The sequence below is a fragment of the Nothobranchius furzeri genome, chromosome 2, assembly GCF_043380555.1.
Source record: "Nothobranchius furzeri strain GRZ-AD chromosome 2, NfurGRZ-RIMD1, whole genome shotgun sequence".
NCBI lineage: Eukaryota > Metazoa > Chordata > Actinopteri > Cyprinodontiformes > Nothobranchiidae > Nothobranchius > Nothobranchius furzeri.
This window is the reverse complement of record NC_091742.1, coordinates 23,408,334-23,430,848: the sequence shown is the minus strand read 5'-3', so window position 1 is coordinate 23,430,848 and position 22,515 is coordinate 23,408,334. Positions and strand designations below refer to the sequence as shown.

Here is a 22,515-nt window from a genome sequence, read left to right as displayed (position 1 = left end):
TTTGCTAGGTAACTAATTACTTTTACAATGTGGTAACTGAGTTACTTTTTGGAAAATGTGATTTGTAACTATAACTAATTACTTTTTAAACATAAGATGCCCAACACTGGTTATGAGATGCAGGTGGGCTTAACTTATCCTAACCATGAAAGCCCAAGGAGAGCAAAAAATAAATTTAAAAAATCCATATTTTGCCTAAATTCAAACTTTACAAACAGCAAATTCAAATTATTCAATAAAATATATTTAGCGTCCAGCCCTAACCGACGGTAAAATAAATAAGCATTTCACGTTGAAATGTTTCAGATCAGAAAACTGTTTTCAAAGCCAAAAGAACTGAAAAGAACATTAGAAAACAGCATTTTATCTGTTTGGTGAGCCGGAACAAAAACTCTGTAAGGGAGTAAATACTTTGTCACAGCACTGACTACAAACATGGCAGACAGCTCTGACGTTTACTCACCTACAGTACTGGGCGAGTGGAAGAACGTAGCATCGGTCTTCTATGCAGGCCACACTATTTTCATCCTGGTGCCGAGAGGCGAAAATCTCATTCTGAAACCAACAGTAGGTGATCAGCATCACATCATCTACAAGTGTTTCCTAATGTGCTGAAGTAATGGGAGCATTTTCTCAACTGTGATATAAATTTATAAATATTTATCAGGGTGTCTGCAGGTTTAAGGGAGCCAAATTTAAGACTTTTTAAGACCTTTTTTAAGGCCACCTTGACCAAATGTAAGCTATTTTTTTAAATTAAAATTAAGCTATAATTTCCAGCTATTCCCTGGAACCGGTGCTAACCACGTCGTGAATGTGGGATTAGCCATCCAGTTACCATTAATGTTGCACTTCCCCATGGCGCAAACTCCCACTAAAAATAGCCCCCTTTCACAACCAACTGAACGTGTACGGTTCCGCTTACGCCAATATCATACACAAAAAATGCTGAACTAGAAATTCACGAAAATTTTATAGAAATAAAAGAATCTTGTTTATTGGGTCTTTGGTAATTTAAGACCTTTGGAAACTATTTAGGGATTATTTGTCATTTTTAAGGATTTTTAAGGCCTTAAATTTGGAAAAGCAAATTTAAGACTTTTTAAGGACCTGCAGATACCCTGACATATGTAAATCACGTTTAATGGAACCCTCGCACTTTCACACATCCATTTTCTCTGACAGTGAAACTCTTCCTCTCCCAGTTATTGTGGGTGTTTTTATTATTTTTTTGCAAGGCTGAGGTCGAAGCGACGCCATCATCTGTGGCATTGTGGTTAGATGGAGGAGCTAACCAGCTATCAACAGTTTCAGGGCTGCTGAGAGGAGAGATAATGATGTCTCCTGCAACAGTCGGCGCCGACGTTATTTTGCACAAACAAGCAGTTTCGCTCACCTCCTCCTTGCACATTATTTTAGTACATGCTGTACACCACAGTCACTTACAAAATTTACATTATAAGATAGTCCTAGAACAAGGGGTGAGTGTGTGTTTGACACACACAAACTGCTTTATTGGTGCAATTACTGTTCCAGCGCAGCTGTCATTAACCTGCTGGGAAAAATTAGTTCTCAGCTGCAGTCCATTCAAGCCTCACCTCACAGTGTGTGCTGGGATCTCGGCCTCCTTGGGTGTGCTCAGGTCTGTAGTACCAAAAAAGGCTCATCATCAGCTCTCCTGGGAAAGAGAAACAGATGTGAACTTGGCTAATTAAATCCTTCATTCACGTGCTGTATCTGTTCTAGTGTCTCACCTGTTTTGGGGTCCTCCCACAGAGCTGAGATCTTGGCGACATATGGGAGGGATTTCTTCCGGGGGCCAGATCGTAGCAGAACAGTGTCTCTTACGTGTATCACCTCACCGTCTCGCTCGACTCCTTCGTAGCACTGTCGTACAGCTGCCTCATCCTCTCCCTGGGATGAAACGCATAAATCTCTAAGAGACTAAAACACATGATCGTATTCATTCTGTAAAGATGCTAATTAACCTACCGCAACAAAAACTTCCCTTTCTGTTGGGATCCCTACGGGCCTCCAGCCGTTCGTAGCACGTCTGCGGGTCATTTTCTTGTGTTTGCTGAGGTTTGGCACAGGCGATACTTGTTTGGTCAGTAGCTGAGCACGGCCCACGGACAGGGAACCGTTGGACACCTTGGTGCTCTGTGGGCATTCCTTGGCTAGTTTTAGCCTAGCTTGGGGCTGGTCTCGCCCAGACAGGGGGCTCAGCAGGCAGGGTTTAGTCTGTGTGGAGGTGGGCACGCTGGAGAGAGGGAAGCTGGAGATGGGCATGGTGGGGGGAACAAGCAGGGAAGGGCTGTGATCACCCTCTGGAAAGGAAGGAAATTTTAACGAGTAAAGCAACTTTTCTTACACATAAAACCATTTATTCAAAAGCTTAAGAGGTGTTTTCTTTCAGAAAATTCCAAATTTGGGGTTGTGAAGAGCTACAAATGTGATGTTCAAATATTCTCCAGTTGATGATCAAAATGTGTTATGCTCTTTTAGCTGAAAATAACATTTCACAAATGTTAGAGCATTTATGCGCAAAGCAAAGCAATTACATTAAACTGTAATTAAAGAAGAAATGGTCTGTAGAACATCAGACCACCTTCTTCTAGCTCTTGGAGGGTGCAGACGCTTTTTTCCTCTCCTCCTATCTTATCCTCAAGGCCTTTGTCTGTCTCTGTGTGCTGGGTGCACGGCTGCTTCTGCATTTTTTTCTGGAAACTGAAATTCACTAAAATGGATCTCGTCAGCTCTCAACGCGATTGATAACATTTTTTTAACGATGAGAACGGGAGAAGGTGCTCCAGGGTGCCCCTCCGGGACAGACCCAGTTGGACACATCATGGACTCCTGGAAACAGTGGAACTTGATTTGTTTATCTCAGCTGTCTGTGGAGGACTCTGAAGACGTGTGGATATTCGTGGTGTTGGTGTCAGGTTTCCTGCTCATTGGCCTTGGAGGCTACCTGGCTTACCGGAAAATTAACGAGCTGTCGAGGAATATTGGCCTGATCCCGGAGCTCAGAGATGGTTTGCACCGTGCTGTGAATTCACAGACTCACATAATTGTTGAGATGAATTGTAAGCTTGGAACTTTGGCCGAGATTCATTCATTGGCACAAAAGATGGATGCCATCAAGGAGAGAGTGGACGAATCAGCACAGATTGGGATAGTTTAACGTCCATTATTGGGATTTTGAGAGGTTGAGGGCCAACAAACTGTAAGACAGAGAGGAAATTATCTCTGTCTGGCCCCAAAACAATTTCTAATCGGAATCTGGCGTCCTTGAGCCTGCAAGGCTCCAACGAAAACTCCCCCCTCAGAAGATATGTGGAATGTGCCATCGCTATGGCTACTCAACTCTGCCTCCTTTCCCAGACTGGGCAGGACTGCAGGAAGGCCGCTGAAGCGTCCAGTGTCACTGCAACCCTCCAACCCTCAATGCTCCTCCCCCTATCCACACTGAGGTGACATGCGCTGCTTATCGTGGCTGCAGGAACTGAAGTGGGGATAGTCTCAACCCACCACCCCACCTAGTGGACACTTATGTTGTGTTGTCTGAAGTCTGTTGCATATCTGTCTGAGGTGTTTTTTTTTTTTTTTTGCTGAGCAAAGCTGCCCTCCCTGTGGAGGGTAACTCAGAAATACTGTTTCCCCCTCCACTTGAACCAATCCTCATTTAACCCTCTTATCTCTATTAAGGTAGTGCGACTCAGGGTTGCGAATGACCACAGTCACCAATTCTTGTCATGTGTCTTGCCCATGTATGTCTGATCTCTGAATTGTGTGTACTGAAACTCTAATTTCCCTCTGGGATTAATAAAGTATCTTTGATTTGATTTGATTTATTTAGGGATTTTAAAATCTAATGATCACATGCTTTTATTTAATTCAAACCAAAAGAAAAATCTAGTTATGTGTCCCTGGCCTTCCTGAGTTATCAGTCAACAACACCACTATAGTTCAGATTGGAGAAGTGCATTCTGAAAAGATTGTACCTAACCCTATCGACTAACAAGAAACTATGTAAATGCACTTGAGGTTGACATGTTTTTCAACAAACACTCACAAGAACAGCCTACCCCAAGCGAACTGTTGTAAGACCACTTTTGTTTCGATCAAAGCTTGGATTCTATCTGGCAGATCAAAATAAAGTTGACCTTCTCACTATACGGCCTAAAAATAAAGTCTCCGATTTTATTTTTTTAATTCAATTTACGATTTTTTCCGATTCTCTCTCCCCCTCAATTATTAAGAACAGCAATAAGTACTAATGGAAGGCACGTTAAAGCCAATTTAGTTTTTTATTTAATCACAAGCAAGACAAATGTAACCCTCATTTCTGAGATGAATAATGGATAAATGATCACCCTATTGGAATAAAAGTGCCACGCTTCACGCCCGTCGCAGCAAACCCAAACCAGTTCCAAACAACGGATGATTTAATTCCGTTTTTAGGAACAAACTTCCCACTCTCACCGGTGGCCATGGAGTTGCTTGCTGTTGCTGTTTCGTGTGCGTGCTGTGACGTTGTTGTCGCGGTTATGTGAAACTAACGCTACAGAAGCTCTGGGGGGACAATAAAGGCGCTATTACATAACAATTTGATAAAAGTTTTTTTAAAATCTTCCGCAACAAAAATTTGATTTAATTCATTAAATCGATTTATCGCCCATGCCTACTCCTTACGTTATAATGAGTGTTCTTCCCAATACTGATGACATTTAGGCGTGTTTACGTTTTCCACTCACCTTTCTTGATACTGTGCGTACATCCAGTGCATCCAGTACTAAAGGAACAGCCTCTGCTTGTGACTGGAGGCATTGCTCTGTAGGTGTAGCCAGTGACGCCGCAGGCATCTCCATAACAGGGAGAAGACACAGAGTTGCAGTAGGAAGGGTGGGTTAACCCTGAGGCATGAGACATTTGTTGTCCCAGCAGCTTGGAGCTGCTAATATGACTGGAGCACAAACTGGATGAGGTGAAGTTGAGAGGTTGTGTGGCTAAGGTTGCTGAATTAGTTCCAGTGTGTGTTGGGTGGGCAATGTGGACATAGTAGCTGGAGAAGCAGTGGTCCGCTGTGCACAGGCATGGGTGAGGGCTGAGGGTGAGGGCCGTGTGTGGGTGGGAATGCGTGAGTGATGGTGAGGTTACTAGGCACTCTGGCTTCACAGGAGGCATTGCTGACTTGAGCGATTGGTCTTCGGAGTCTCCGTAGGTCTGCTGACTGAGGAAGTATGCCAAGCGGTGGCAGTATTCCACAGAGCCTTCATTTGGACAGCAGTAGTATGGACTCAGCTCGGCCTCCAGCTGTTCTTCCTTCACTTGTTTCAGCGGGTATGCTAGCATGCTACGAGATTGATAGCCTTGATTGGTCAGGTAACGGTTGCAGCTGGCCGTCTCCCACTCCACTTTGGGCTCAAAGTCTACTTTCTCTTTGCAGGTTGTGCAGCAACCAGGCCCTGGGGGGGCTTTGGTGCCCTTTCTTTTCTGTACACGACTGTTGTGTTGGGATTTGACCTTGTGGTGCTGCTTTGGGGTTGAGATTGCAGCAGGGACTACATATTCTGAAGTGTTAGCTGCTGTAGGTGTAGGCTTTGCTCTCTGTTTACTGGTAGCAGAGGAGCTGGTTAACTTCAGCAGGGCTGCAGCATTAAGTCCAGCCAACCGTCTCGGTGTAGGTGCATTCAAACATTCCTGGCTCATCCAAATACTTTCATCACTTCTCTTCTTGCTTAGCTTGGAACTTTGGAACAAATCAGGCTTTTCAGACGTGGAACATTTACGACCGTTTTCTTGTGAAGTTTTCAGACCCCCTTGCACATTACCTCTGGCTGGATCCAAGGGAACCCCTCCCTCCACATAATCCTCTTGTCTCCTGGCCTGTTTGGCTGCTGGCTGAGCATCAGCTCTTTCAAGTAGTAAACTGTTTACCGCTTCGGCATTGAGGGAAGCTAGTCTACGCTTGCGTGGTAGCAAGTCTTTGAGTTCAACACACTTTGCAAAATCTAGGCCTTTTGTCTTAACTTTGCCTTTTGGTAACACCTTTGCCTGTTCTCTTTTCTTACATTTCCCTTTTCTGGATATGTGACCATCTTTTTTCCCCCTTTCTTTAGACCTTTCCTGTTTGCGTAAGCTTTCTTCAAAACGAGTGAGGAGAACATTGCAGCTCCGCCCTTCCTCATCCGCATTCCCAGCCCTCCCTCGCAAAGGGTACAACTTTCGGTTGCGCTTCTTCTCTTGTTTCCGGTGCAGCTTTCTCTCCTGGTCTGAACGTTTTATTCCCTCTTTCTTTTTGTTCCTCCTCTTCGCCATGCCTTTCTCTTCTTTCAGGATCCCACTTATTTTCTTTGTCCTGCCAAATCGTAACGCACCCTCAGGCCAGTCGCCTCCCATTGCGCCAGCATGAGGCCAAGGACGACTACAATCCCACCACTCAGAACTACTGTGATTCTGGCTGAGGGAAGCGGTCTGCCTCGCATGAGTCATCACATGCTTCTCAATAGAACCTAGAGAAAAGAAGCACAAAGTTACAGAAGAGATCAAAACAGGCCAAACAGGGAAAAACAACTAAATCTACACACTAAAGAGTTGAAAAAATAAAAAACAGTGTTGATATACAAACTCCTTGTGCTACGGAAGCCTTATGTTTTGTCAAATGACCAAGTCCAAATGTAATCTATCCAACAAACAGAAGGGTAACTGCTTACTAGCATGTATTAGCAACATAGCCATAATACGGAAAGTTCCCAAGTATATCCCATAAATAGGAAGTAGCTTGTACAAATGTATAAACAAAAAAGAACCATCTATAACAAATCGTTACCAGAATGATGTCACACCATAGACATTTACCAGAAATGACACCTCAGTGTTTCCCCTACACAGGCTCAAGCGTGGCACTGCGCCACAGCTAAAATTCCAGTGCCACGCCTACGAGATCCCCCCACAGGAGACGCATGGAAGCGAAACATTCCACTCGTGACCCCCCTCCCCCACCCCGCTCTCATAGACGATGCATAGCAGCGAACCTGTCGCGCTTTTCAGATGTGGAGCAATTACGACCGTCTTCTCGTGAAGCTTTCAGAACCCCTTGGACGGTACCCCTGACTTGATCCAATATGGCCTGGCCGCGGCCCCGCAAGCCCCTCACGGAGGATGCTCTGCAACCCCCTACACCATGGATGGAAAAACTTCTAGGGGAAACACTGCACCTACTAGCCTAGTTAGGGTATCATCTAGCATAATTGGCTCCCACGGAACAAGTCATAAAATGTAAAGAGGAATTCCAGATCTTCTGAAGTAGATTTCTGTGGAAAGTTAAAGACATCTCTTTGAATGACCTTGGTTCGAAACAACAGACCCCTCCTTCACAAAACACTTCAAATCATACTTGAAATGCCTTCCAGCCATCATGGTGAAAAGCAAGCAATGAGCTTTAAAGGTCCATTTACAAAGTAAATACTGCTATCTGAATACATCTGTGATTTTAAAAATGTCACAGTAATCCACGTGAGCCCTAATTAAATTAAAACACATGAATAAATAACTCTATAGCAAGTCTGGAGAGCAGCCTATACACCACAATACAATATAACCCTTAAAACGATAGGAACTGGTTTTTGTTGTTGTTTTAACGCACATATGCTTGCCCTGGACTCTTATTGTGAAAATACTTGAACAATGACATGTAAATGTGGGCTTGCCAAAAACCCTTAATGTAAAGGCCTTTTAAAGAGATACTTTGCAAATTTTTTAAATTTTTATCTTGAGTAAGTATGTGCTAAAACAACCCTTTCCAGGGTTAATAAAAGGCTACCCAGCCCTCTATCGCCCCCTGTGTCCAGAATATCCCAATTGCAACTTCAGACTGGTGAGCTGCTCTGCTGGAAGTAAAGGCAAACCACAAAATATCTGCCTTTTCCCTTGAAAGTATAGTTTTCCTTTCTAACATCTTTTATTGCCATTGCTTAAAGATAGACAAAGATCGGTCTTATTAAGTCATGAAACACACTGAAACTGAAAGCAAAACAGACGACTCATTTGTTGCATTGTCTGATAGAACGCATAAAGGTGTTTCTAGTAATGACTACACTCTTTGGCTGGATGGTTGTCTGATCAGACCTCACTCACTTTATCTTACGTTCATCTTCAGCTATAGAATCTGAAATGCCCGCCTGTTACAATGAGTTTACGTTTGTGTGTTTTGTTTTATGTCTTATTGAAGAACCTGAAGCAGTCATACCAAGAACCCGTGTTATCAGTTAGTGTGCACACAGAGGGTCAGTAACAGCTCGCGAAGAGCCGGTTGTTTAGTCTGAAATGTTTAGCCTGATAAGGGAATGCCAAGAAAAATTCTTCCTTAACCATTTATCTGAATGGAGATAAATAAACAAGCAAACCAACAAGTGGGCTAAATGGTACGTATTTAAACTTAAAGACGTCTTTGATCACTTTAACAGCTCTCCACGTTCCTTGTGCCAACATGCACCTTCCACAGAGAAGGAGAATTGTTGCGTCCACCTTTCAAATGGCTGCATGATATCATTACTAACACTCACAGTGGAGATATTTAGCAGCTAAACTCAATTAGCAGTAAGCAGCTCGAGTGTCAGCTGAAATGCTTACTAAGCGCACAGGAATTTCAGCATGAACATCTAAAGTCTGACTGTCTACCTGCCTAATGAGATGTCTAAAGACAATACAGTCAATAAATTAGCTTTCTGAGCCAAATTACTCAGATTAATAACATGTTTTCATTTTCTTTATAACGTGATTAGCCATTATATCCTACTGAAAGGGGGATGCTAATGTTTTTGCCCAAAATGCATTTTTGGTTTATTAGTCTGTTAACAAGATGAACCACTGAAAGGATTTCAGTGAGACAATTAGAAATGATGTATTAGATCCACATCTAGAATAGGGCTGGGCGATATGGCAAAAATAGAATACCACGATTTTTCCGATATTTTATCACGATTTCGATTTTATCACGATTTTTTATCCATGAATAGCATAACTTCAATTGCATATTAAAGAAGAGAAACATTAAATAAACAAACATTTATTCATATTAGGGATAATCAGCACAGTGCTAACACACTTATATTTTAAACTCACACCAGAGATGATAAAAGCCCTGAGAGAAACAATTACAAAAATCAGTTTTTCTCGTTTTTCAAGTTACTTAACATAAATTAAAATCGTAAACATATTTAAAGTGCAAACATGTCGATTACAAACGTATTGTGCAAACATTAACTTGTTCAAAATACTATGTAGCTCCCAGTTGCTCATGTAGTGGATAGTTAAGCTCAAATACGGCTCTGATGTGCGGCTGGACCAGAGATCGCTTGTGGTGGCAAATAACTGCGCATTCTGAACATTTTCTGCAACTCTCACTTTGCATTCAGCGTACATGCGTGGAATGGCAATGTTCGAAAAATACTTGCGGCTGGAAAACTCGTAGCGCGGATCCAATGTTTTTATCATTTTCTTAAATCCCGCTCCTACTGTTCGCACGGGACACAAATCTTTAACCAAGTGGTGCGTCACTGCATCTGTCGCGCTGTTCCATCGTCTGCTGTCTCTGTCGTAGGGAGTGAGTTTTGTATGTGTTTCTGTTAGCGTTCGCTGCCTGGAAGAAGCACGAGCCGCTGCAGCCGCAGGCTTTTTAGCTTTAGCTGCCAGCTGGCTCTCATTGTATTGTTTGGGATGCCTTCTTTTCAAGTGATTAAACAAGTTTGTGGTGTTGCCATCACTTGCCTTGACACTCTCCTTGCAAATGACGTTTCGCTGCTCTTTGTCATCTGGTGAAAAACCAAACCAGTTCCATAGAATGGACGAGGCGTTCCTCTTCGGAACGAAAACCTCGTTGTCGCTCGTGTCGCGCTCAGCCGCGGCTGAAGCCATGTTTGTTCACACACAGGTGAAAACAAGCGGGGCACTAATATATTACTATGACTCACTCTGATTGGTTAAGGGTCAAACAAAGGCGTGTCATTCGCCTGAGGTAAGTTCCCTTTTCATTCAAAGGCAGAATTTCAACAGCAGAGCTGTGAATCGTGATAAAAAGGTCTCTCAAAAATGACAGACCGTCAGATGTGTAGATCGTAAAACGGTCTAAAATCGTCATATCGCCCAGCCCTAATCTAGAACAAATTAGCTTCAATTCAAGATGGCGATCACAGCTAATCTACATAGGAAAATGTTAAAATGGCTACGACTCACAGCCTAGAACCTAGACCGTCATTAGCTGAAGAAAAAAGTCGGTCAAGCAACGCTCCATGTTGTGGCTGGCCCAATCAATTCAATTTCAATTCAAGTTTATTTACATAGCGCCAAATCACGACAAGAGTCGTCTCAAGGCACTTCACACAGTAAACATTCCAATACAGGTCAGTTCATTAAGCCAATCAGTAAAAAGTTTCCTATATAAGGAACCCAGCAGGTTTCATGGAGTCACTGACTAGTGTCAAAGTCTTTACAGCAATCCTCATACTAAGCAAGCATTTAGCGACAGTGGAGAGGAAAACTCCCTTTTAACAGGAAGAAACCTCCAGAGGATCCTGGCTCAGTATAAGCAGCCATCCTCCACGACTCACTGGGGATCGAGAAGACAGAGCAGACACACGCAAGTCTTCATCAGATTATGCTTTCGAGTCAACCCCATTCAAGATGGCCACCATGACCATGGCAAACACAAAAATGGCAATAATACTGTACATTTTTATGGATTTTAAGCTAATATAAGCAGCAATATATAATCCGAGAGCAGACAAACAGCTAGAACTCCATAATTTCATTTTAACTCTGGTATAAGTGATAAGCATCTAAAAAATGCTTTAATTACAAGTTCCTGATGCATTTTCCTCAAAACATAAATTTGGTGAAAGGGTGAACTGCAACAGGAGAATATTGTTAGGGGGTTTGGGGATCTTTTGTTTGTTCAACTGTGATGCTCGTTCTACAGATGTACACTCCTTAAACATAATCGTAGAAACGTCACAACAAAAAATAATTAACCAAACACAGCTTTCTCTACTTTTGTTTTATGTCTATATTCCTTATTTGAAGTGGATGTTTTTATTAATAAAAACTCAATTAGTAAAACTCAATTAGTGGAATGTAGATTAAATAATATTTTATAAAATTTCTAACCCTGGAATCCAAAATCACAAAAACACGATAAGATGAGTCATTTGTCCTGGGGGTGATCTGGTGCCGATTGTGGGCAAAGAAAAATATATTTATGCAAATTTAAAGGGAGACTAGGCAGTTTTGGCTTGCTTTTAGCACCCCCTAGTGTCCATTCAGTAAAATCGAAAGCAAAACTCTTCTTCTTGCTGTGCGTTCATCTTTTTAACACCTTAATCTGAAAGCTGAAACGTTTCCCAGCCTTCCTAAGTGTCTACAGGAGTAACCCATCACTAAATTAGACAAATCAGCCGTGTTCATGACCTATTACATACAAGGGTTTTTTAGCACATACTGGCTCAAGAAAATGTTTTAAAATTTTGAAAAAATGCTGAGTATCCCTTTAATCTGGAGAGATCATAAAATTTCCATTTGAGCTTTCAAACATGATTGACAGATCACAGATTTGCTGACATCTAAACCATCTTGAAGCTTCTTGTGGGTCAAATAATGTAAATAATTACAATAATAAAACAAATACCAAGACAACTAATTCATACAAAATTAGTAGCTGAAAGTAGAGTAGTGTGGATGCTTTTGTGTCTGCTAGCAGATTTACAGCATCACAGTGAGGCTGCAGCTCTCAGGCAACATTAGGACAGCAGTGCAAACTCGCAGAAAAATAATCCTCAAAACTAAAGTATATGAACAATATGCATAAAATATCCACATAATACCTAATAAACAATCAGAAGCATCTGAGCGATATTTTTTGCTTCAATCAATACTTTCAAGTAGGGCTGCTCAATTAATCGAATTTCAATCACAATTACGATCTGAGTTTTGAGCGATTATAAAAAACAAAACAAGCCGATTATTTGCTTCTCCCAATTGCGCTGCCCTGAGTTGCAAATGAAGCGCTCTTCCTAGGGTGTTGCCAACTTGGCGACTTTGACGCTATTTCTAACAGCTTTTCAGACCCCCTTCTTGACTTTTTAAATCTTAAAAGTACCTAACGAACACATCAGAAATCTCTCTGGTAACCCTTAGCTACTTTCTGGACAACTGTCGTCGACATTTTCTGCAGGTTAGCTAAACACTCCGCCTGCGCTCCGGACCGTTCTTCAGGACATTAGGAAAGGGAATGATGTAGTGATGTGTCAGTCGCTAAAGAAACAGCTCTCGGAGCCGGCTTCCTGTTGGAGTAACCAGAGTGAGTGACACACACACCGCACCTGCGGACTCCTGAGCCGCTAAAAACGGCTAAATGTGCGCGTGCTAAACATACGTGCAGCTTGCCCTGATTGCTGTGAGACCGGGTTGGGGGGTGGGGGATGCAGTTGTGGTTGGGACATTTATTACATTAACTGATGGACCTGTAAATAAATAGTTTATAAATAAGGTAGAAATAGATAGAAGTAAGTTCCTCACGCTGATAAATAATAACTAACCTCTCTGAGGACACGGTGCTAGTGCACGCTCCTACAGCACATTGACACGACTCAATAAATGCTATGCAGCATTTTGTGAACATCAGTTTATTTGCGTTTATTTGTTATAAATGCCACTGTATAATTCTTGCTGTCAGTATTTGCAAGATATTGGTATTTGGGTCTGTACTGGTTAGACTTAAATGAGTTAAACCAAGGTCTACAGCCCTTGGGTCATAGACTATGAGCTATAAGTATATTGGTCTTTTTATACTGGCAATCAGGAGTTCTTTTAGTGATCATCTTGTTTCTTGTTTATTTTGTCCTGATTGTGCCCTGAGCAATTTTATGACTGAATAAAAACAAATAAAATCAACATAAATAGAAAAATCGTCCTAAATAATCGTGATCTCAATTTCAGTCACCGTAATCGTGATTAGTATTTTTGCCATAATCGAGCAGCCCTACTTTCAAGTGGGAAACGGACCCTGTTGATGGGCTTCCACTGTGGATTTAAACTGTGAACATGATGTTCTGCTTCCCTACGGACGTTAATATTTTAAGGTTTAACCTCTGAGATATGATCTTTCATGGCAGCTTTCTGACCAAACAAAAAACTGCAGTTTAGCTCTTTAAACACAGTTGGGCCTGGTGATTCTCAGGAAGTAATTTCACATTTACGAGAAGATCAATGACCCTGTGCTCTATCTCTAATTGGTTGGAAAGCAGAGCATTAGAAGCTCTCAGGGCATCAGACACACCAGGACTCTCCTTTGTTCTGCTCAGACTTACATGATTTGTCAAGACTTCTCTGGAGACCGAACCCAGACGGATTCAATAACATTATTATTAAGATGCACACAATGAAAATTCAGTTACAAAATGCACTATATGTACCAGTCTCTGACGACAAAAGAGAAGATGCTAACAGGCATGAAATATGAGGCTGAGCAAAGAAAAACAAAAACAAAAATTAGTTTCAAAACAAACAAACTAAGTCTGTTGGGTTTCTATGCAACTCTTCCTGAAAATAGATAAAAATATACATAAAAGCATCATTAATTAATTAGTACAACAGCTATGGTTTCTGTGGTGGAGGTTTTGTAGGATTAACTTTTAAATATGAATAAAATTAAAATATGACATTTTTGAATTCTAATTGCATCAAAATATGAGATGTCACAAAAGTCTACATATTCATGGGACTCTAGGAGGTATTGGGGCGGTCTCTGAGCTGCAGCGGACTTCCGTTTGACTTGGACATTAGTTGCTTTTCAATGCAATGGAAGCAGAGCTCGTTAAACTTTATCACAAGCCGCTCCTAAAGCTGACTGTCTTTCAGTGCACATTCGTTTTAAGATTAAGGAACTAAAACATCGGGAGGAGCCACATGCGGTGGCTCGGGCATCTGAGAAGGATGCATCCCTGGTGAGGTTTTCCGAGCACGTCCAACTGGGAGAAAGCCTTAAGGAAGACCCAGGACACTCTGGAGAGACTATGGGTGTTTCTCAATGCCAAGGAACCTTGCCTTGATGTCTTGGCCCCGCCCTGGTTGCCTAGGAGATATGTCATCGGGAGCCGCCAAGACGTGCTACAATGTTCATGTTCTACAGAGGCATGTTAGCGTGTTCTCCACTTGCTAGCCGTTTAGTTAGCTGAGCGAGGATACACGGGAGGTGTCTTGTAGCCTAGCCTTGGTCAAAAATTACCCAGAATACACCGCAGTATTTTCAAAAGGACGGCGGATCAGAAGCCGGCAGCTACTTCAGGGACAATTTTTAAGTTTAAAAGTAAGTCAACTAATTTAAAATGTTTTTTTTTAGATCCAAAGAAGTTATCTATTGTTGGTTAGTTGCTTAGTAGTTGCAGCTTCGGTGGCTAGCAGGTAGTAACTCGCTTATATTTTTAATTTAATAAACATATACACTATTTAAAAAGTAAAAGTCTCGTTCTATATTTATATTGAAACTTATACGTATAAAATATAACGTTACCTCCCGTGTCACATGACGATTCGTGACCACCATGGAGGCCGCGGTCACTTGACGTAAGTCTGTGACATTTAACCGTTTTCTTTGACCAAGGAAGGACAGTGTCCTCGTACGCAAGGAGCCTGGCCTCGCAAGACATCGCTTGGCAAGGCCAGGCGCCTTGACATTGAGAAACACCCTGAGTCTCACAGCTGGTCAGGGAATGCCTTAGGATTCCCCCAGAGGAGCTGCTCCAAGTGGCTGGAGAAAGGGAAGTCTGGGCCTCCCTGCTTAGGCTGTTGTGTCCCCGCAACCCGACCCCGGATAAGCGGCCAAAAATGGATGGATGGATGGATGGATGGATGGAACAAAAACACGCCCTACCAAGTGACTGACATAGTCAAAGGGTCAAAACAGCTTCAATCTCCTAAGTTACTGAGTGCTTTGTGCAATACTATTTGACAAACCTTTACATAGCCATCAACTAAAAGAAATATTAAGAACTTCAGGCTAAAACTGACTCTTAGATGCAAAGAAAGAGCTACATAAATCTGATATTTGTGCTGCTGATACATACAAGATTTCAAGTAATGTTATAAAAACATATATAAATAACATTTGCATGAAAAGCTGTGAAATTTAGGCTGTTCTAAAACAGCAGAGCTTTGTTCTTGGCTGGGTTCTGACTAGCCGTTAGCTCGTCAGTCCTGAAGGGTGTAATCCCGAGCAGCTACAAGGTAAATTATGGTATAACTCTTAATTGTGATGAGGATACAGGATGTGTTAAACCCATATTGTCCTCTTTGTGTTCTATCATCAAGACGATCACAATGTTACTTAAAACATTTGCAAAGATGAAAGTATTTGCAAGCTTTGAAAATTAGATTTATTTTTGTTTAAAAAAGCAAAAGTGATTTTGTACCCGATTCCAATAAATGCACAATATTTTAGCATCTTAGCTTAACGAACTTATGATAAATAAATATTTCTAAATAGGAGACAAAAACAGTTCTATCAGTTTGAACTAATAAAAACACATCAAATTCCCTGTGTGTTTTTTTATTTTATATATATATATATATATATATATTTATTTATTTATTTTTTTTTTTACTCGTCTTGGATTTTTTTAGTCCATTATTAGCAACAAGAACAGGAACTGGGTCACTCTTTATTCCTTAAAATTTTCTGCGTTAGTCAGTTTCTTATAAAAGTCTGAGGTTTTATTCATCGTGGAATAAAAAAAGGCAAAACATGGTTCATAACAGATCAGTACATGTGTTAACCTTTACTATTTAAAAAATAACCTTTACCTGCAGTTTATTAGACCCCACAGTAGAAAAAAATTTATATTTTTTATTTAAAAACAGATTCTGAAATTCTGGAACTACAGTCCAGGACCACAAAAAATCACTCTTGAGGGCAACAGCCCAGCGGGCCACACCTTCAACTGCCCTGATTTATTTAGTGGTCCACGCAGCGCTTGTGCACATGGATGGATTGCAAAAGCTTTTCATAAACACTTATATTTGAATAAAAATCTTTTAGTAAGCTTTCAATTGGGCTAAAGAACCAATTTAATGCTGCTCGTATCGAGACTTGTTCTTCTCATAAACCGCAACAACCTTAAGATTATTTACTGAAAATAAAACCTGATTTGTTCAGAAAGTTTAAAGAAGCTTTCTTACTCTGCAAAAATCAAATACAATCAAGCACATTCAAGTTGAGTTTTCAAGATTTTCCAGCACTGATGCTTGTTCAAAGCAAGCATGTCCAAAGTGCGGTCCGGGGGCCATTTGCAGCCATCAGATTGATTTGGAGTGTCCCCCAGCAGCATTTCTAGAATGTTCCTCTGTTATTGTAGATCACTACAATCACAGAAAGATGAATTTTCTGTGATTATACTGTAGGTTCATCTAACGTTGTTAAAACAAGCAGCTTCTTTATCCCACCAGGCACCCGTCAGACTCTCTGGAGACGTCACTTCTAAACGCTTTGCGATCAGAAGCATCTTAAACACCACCTGTGTGCTAGAAGCTTCTAACATCCTGATTCCAGACAGGCTGTGAAACGAAACAAAAGTATTTTTACTCATCACCGTTGTCTGATTTAGACGTCCTGGAGAGCATTCGCCGAGGTTGTTGTCACACAAATGATCATTATTCTCACTTATAATTAATAAGTAGGGATGGGTACCTTTGACAATTGAATCGATTTGGTACTAATTCCCGGTACCTAGGAATCGATACCAGTACTTAACAGTACCGATTTTCGATACGTTTGAGTGTTCATTATTTTAATTCTCTTTTATAATTAAATATATATTTTTCTCAATATATAACCATATTTGGTATATATCACGATACATAACATTCAACTGTTTGTATTTTAACATCGTCCTTGTAGTTTTATAAGCTGATAATTAAACTGAAGCAAACATCTTTACTGTGAACTACATTTACTGTGTATCTTCAGTCTTTTTGCCGTCCTTTTTCAATTGATTTTTCCTACTGGGAAGTTAGAATTTCCGAGGAGAAAGCGAATGCACCATTAGCTGATAACAATGGTAGCAATGGAAGCTAATTTATCAAGCTAACATTATCTTAAACAGTTTATTTAGCTGCTGGAGCAGATTAAAACAATGATGCCTCACACTTAGATCGTTGTCGCTGGTTTCATCTTCACCTAATCACCCGTCACATTTAGTAAAGTGAAGCCAAACTTTAGAGCGCGTTCATGTTCTTCTAGTCGGAGATTCTGAGTTCCGAGGAGAAAGCGAACGCACCATTAGCGAAACGGAAGCTAACACATCAAGCTAATTATATTTACCTACCGGAGCAGATTAAGATGAGGATGCCTCACTTAGATCGTTGTCGCTGGTTTCATCATCACCCAGTTACCCATCACATTTAGTGAAGTGGACCCAAGCTTTAGCGTGTGTTCTTTCTACCATGCTGCTCTGTTTACAACTGGCTCGCAGCGAGCGACGACATAACGCTCTTGCGCATGCGCAGCTGTCTAGGCAAGTTCTCGTTATGATGGACGGGTACCGAAACGAGGCACCGTTTCAAATGACGTGAATCGGTGCTCGGTCGGTACTATGGAATTCGGTCGGTACCTTAAAAAGTACCGAATTCGGTACCCATCCCTATTAATAATTAACTATTACTAATTATGTTTTGTAACATATCAGGCTTTCGTTTATGTCATTTACTGACTCGATTTTGTGTAATGTGATTCTGGTCTGTCGGAGAAAACCCACGCATTAACGGGGAGAACATTCCAACTCTGTGTAGCTGCAGCCAGGTTTTGAACCTGCAGCCGTCTTGCCGTAAGGCAACAGTGCTATCATGCATCATTATAATAGTTATATAACAATCTTCTTTTTTTAGTCATTTTTATTCCATGTCTTTTGAAAATTCTCAAAAAGAAAAAACTGTTACTGTATCATATTTAAAAGCAGTGTATCATAACACCATCCATCCATCCATGTGTATCATAACACACCACATCACAAAGTTTCAGTGCATCAATACTTTCTTCCATTCCTAAGTAAAACTGATAAAAGTGAGTCGTCTCAAAAAGCACACAGCTGGCTAGTAAGGTAGACAGATCTACGCTCCGTCACCGTCTTCTTCTTGTACGACCAAAAGCGCAAGCGGCCTCCAAATACGGTTCAAACAGTAAATTATTGTAAAACAAACCACACATTATAGCTCAATTTAATTTGACCACAGCAAAATCCTAAAATCCTAACTTATCAAATGACTGCAGGGTTTAAAAACATGTTTCAGGACACTTTGACGCTCTGTTGTTTTGTTTTAAACCTGTTCTGCTCTCCTGATTGGCCTTTTCAGTTAACACCAATCAATAAAGATCAGTGGGAGGACAATGAAAACATCCTTAAGTGCAAATCCAAGTAAACGAAGTCAAAAGTGATTGCAGGGGAATGAAGAAAGGACCAGAGAGGACGCATGATGAAAACTGCACAGGGCCTACAGAGGGAAGCAAAAAGAGATATCAAGTCTGTGACTGCAGGGGGAGAAAAGTGTTTGAGTCTCTGACTGGGAGCACATTCGGTTTGTGTGACCGACACCAGTAAGGATGTTTTAAACTCTGGATTGTTGCTCCTGGCTGGGGCAGGAAATGTCCTGAGAGTGTTACCAAGAAACTTGTTCAATTTGGGGTTAAAAACAAACGTTTTCACATATTTTCCATGTAGTTTTTTTTTTTTTTTTTTTGCCAGTTCCTCTTGTGAGAGGTAGACAAAAGTTTTTCTCTTTCCCTCAAAAAATCTTAATATTCTCCTAGTTTGGCCCAGCACAGTTCACTTCCCAATTACAGCAACAGCCTTATATCATAACCACATAAGTGGAGAAAATGCTCAGTAGCAATGAGAGAATTTGCTGTTGCATTTAAGTGATGTTAACTATTATTTAACATTTAAACTTACTTTCAGATTTTTTTATTTCATCAAAAAAACCTGGTAAGGGATGTTTTTCTGTGTTTGGAGCATCAGAAAAAGTTTTATGGTAGAGGTGATGTTTTAAAGTCACTGAGAATCTGCATGCGTGCAGTTTGTTGTTTTGCTGCTAATACAGTAGCAGGTGCAGCTGCTAATACAGTAGCAGGTGCAGCTGCTAATACAGTAGCAGGTGCAGCTGCTAATACAGTAGCAGGTGCAGATGCTAATACAGTAGCAGGTGCAGCTGCTAATACAGTAGCAGGTGCAGCTGCTAATACAGTAGCAGGTGCAGCTGCTAATACAGTAGCAGGTGCAGCTGCTAATACAGTAGCAGGTGCAGCTGCTAATACAGTAGCAGGTGCAGCTGCTAATACAGTAGCAGGTGCAGCTGCTAATACAGTAGCAGGTGCAGCTGCTAATACAGTAGCGGGTGCAGCTGCTAATACAGTAGCGGGTGCAGCTGCTAATACATTAGCAGGTGTAGCTGCTAATACAGTAGCGGGTGCAGCTGCTAATACAGTAGCGGGTGCAGCTGCTAATACAGTAGCAGGTGTAGCTGCTAATACAGTAGCGGGTGCAGCTGCTAATACAGTAGCAGGTGCAGCTGCTAATACAGTAGCAGGTGCAGCTGCATATTTTTGCAATAAAAATGTTATGTTGTAATGGGATTCATGCATTAGTTTTTGTTTGCGTTGAACCCAGAGCAGACGTCACACGCCAGACGACATCAACACTGCATACTTTAGTATGTGTTCATTTATCGCAAGTAATATCGATATTGCAATATTAAGCACTGTTATCGAATATTGCAGGTTTTCCTAATATCGTGCAGCCTTACAATATATCATGATATTTTTTCCAGCAATATTATATCGATATTCAAAAGTCGTGTATCTAATTTTTGGAAGAATTTGCATGCAGACATTTGTGTATTTTCTTTTCTTTTGTGCAATTCAAACACTGACCACTAGTTGGCAGCAGTGTGCAATGGGATTTGTTTCCACCATCGAAATGTAAATCCCTCTGTTATGGTTCGGATACATCATGTTAAACACGTTACGTTTTAGTCTGGACTGTTTATTGAATTTTCCTACAATATATTCAGTCTGAAAAATCACTTATATGGTCTGACTGAAATGTATCGCAATATATCGTGATGCATATCGTATCGCCATAATTTAACCAGAACACATCCCTAAAGACTAGCTCAGTGTAGCATCACATGGCCAAAGTCAAAGTCTGACAATCACACCTGCGGCCAGCTGATCCAACATGCATGCATTTTTAACACAGGAAAACTTAAAATAAGAATGCCGTGCAGAGGGGGGGGGGGGGCAAAGACGGACACAAACGTGCTGATGCCCTAGACAATAATATTCTAGATCAGGGCAATCACAGAGAAGTCAGCCTCAGTAACAGTTACAGAGAACTGACGTCAGCCATCAAGCACATCCAGGGTTAGAAACTAGTTCAAAAGCCCAATTTTCCTCAGAGTAAAAACCTATTATAAAGCATTTATTAAATGTTAACCATGTCAACCATGAATTAATCACAGGCCATTTTATTAGGTACATCTGTCCTTCTAGCTACCCAACCAGTCACATGGCAACTTTTAGACACGTGGAAGTTCAAACTGAGCATCAGAGGATGCATGATACACCGAAATCAATATCAGTATCGGCCAATGTTAGTCCATTTTTAACATTTCGGTATCGGTCCGATAAGTAAAACTTGGCCAATATTAACAACCAATATTTTTTCCATCTCGTTTCCATTTGTGAATCTGTTTCAGAGGCTGGGAGGAGGATGATGATGATGATGATGTGTAATTGTTTTGTCATGTGACCATGATGGTAATCATCTCAGAAGCGTAAATGCGTGTGTATATAATAACATTTATACACTCACACATTATAATCTAGTTTGCAATTTATAGAAATAAAGCAAGACATTCAAAAATTCAGCTTGTATCATTTTCCGTCTACACTAAATCTGCTGATTTCAGTTTGTGTGTATATTTATACATCCGTTATTGGTCATAACAGCAATATTAATATCGGATATCTGAATTGGCCCAAAAACTCATATCAGCACCCCTAATCAAAACAAAACGGGTTGGTGCTAGTTGGACTGGTCGGAGTACAACAGGAATTTTTCTCAATAACAATTAGCAGAGAATGGTCTGAAAAAGGATAAAATGTCTGAACATGACAGAAAGACAAAAACAGCTGAAATAACCACTGGTTCAAACCAAGGTCTGCAGCATAGCATCTCTGAACTACATGTTGAACCTTCAAGCAGCATCAGAAAACCATATCACACGTCCGCTCAAGCATCACTAGAAAATTGGTGTAAACGGAAAGCACCAAAAATGACCAACGGTCTGATAAATTAGGAATCAGCCGAGTTTAAAAAGCGACAATCGTATTTTTGGAGAATCAGTGAAGGCACTATTGCCAAGTGGCAATGCAAAATGTTTACATTTTCTTGGTCCATATGCACTTGTTCACAATATCAAATATTTGTTGTGGAAGTTTTTACTTTTAAAACAAATTGTTATCTTTTACAGCTTTTTAAGATAAATTGGAAAATCGGCATCGGCCCTCAGAACCAAAATCGTGCATCTCTATGAGTTAAAAATAATTCCGAGTTTCACTTTCACACACCTCCAAATCTGAGACCATGGTTCTCGACCGGGAAAGGGTGGCTTGCCACCTCCGGGTCGGGAGAGAGGTCCTACCTCAAGTGGAGGAGTTTAAGTATCTCGGGGTCTTGTTCACGAGTGAGGGTAGGAGGGATCGGGAGATGGACAGGCGGATTGGTTCGGCGTCTGCAGTGATGCGGACGCTGAGCCGATCTGTCGTGGTGAAGAGGGAGCTGAGCCAGAAAGCCAGGCTCTCGATTTACCGGTCGATCTACGTCCCAATCCTCACCTATGGTCATGAGCTTTGGGTAATGACCGAAAGAACGAGATCGCGGATACAAGCGGCCGAAATGAGTTTCCTCCGTAGGGTGGCCGGGCTCAGCCTTAGAGATAGGGTGAGGAGCTCGGACATTCAGGAAGGACTCGGAGTAGAACCGCTGCTCCTCCGGATCGAAAGGAGTCAGTTGAGGTGGTTTAGGCATCTGGTCAGGATGCCTCCTGGACGCCTCCCTGGGGAGGTGTTTCGGGCATGTCCTGCCGGCAGAAGGCCCCCGGGTCGACCCAGGACACGTTGGAGAGGTTACATCTCCAATCTGGTCCGGGAACGCCTTGGGGTCCTGCCGGAGGAGCTGGTGGAGGTGGCCGGGGAGAGGACGGCCTGGAGCTCCCTAGTTGGGATGCTGCCCCCGCGACCCGGACCCGGATAAGCGGAGGAAGACGAGACGAGACGAGACTTTCACACCAAGAAAATCTCACCAAATAAAAGTTCCAAATCTTATATGTACTTAGGTTTACATTTTTCCATCAAACATTTGACACAAATACATCAGTTGTTTGTCTTTGCTCACAAGTTGTGTGAATCAA

The 22,515-nt window shown here is 41.4% G+C and overlaps 1 protein-coding gene across 3 annotated transcripts in view; it reads right to left on the bottom strand.

The window, feature by feature from the left end:
* LOC107378103 (bromo adjacent homology domain-containing 1 protein) overlaps positions 1-22,515 on the bottom strand; it is a 46,634-nt gene that overhangs the window by 5,943 nt on the left and 18,176 nt on the right. For all 3 annotated transcript variants that reach the window (XM_070545119.1, XM_015948135.3, XM_015948136.3), the window contains exons 2-6: positions 4,758-6,515; positions 1,993-2,327; positions 1,755-1,914; positions 1,599-1,678; positions 464-555 (exon numbers count right to left, since the gene is read on the bottom strand). In XM_070545119.1, the coding sequence (XP_070401220.1) occupies positions 464-555; positions 1,599-1,678; positions 1,755-1,914; positions 1,993-2,327; positions 4,758-6,495 (2,405 nt within the window). In that variant the 5' untranslated portion in view covers positions 6,496-6,515. The remainder of the gene's footprint in view (positions 1-463; positions 556-1,598; positions 1,679-1,754; positions 1,915-1,992; positions 2,328-4,757; positions 6,516-22,515) is intronic.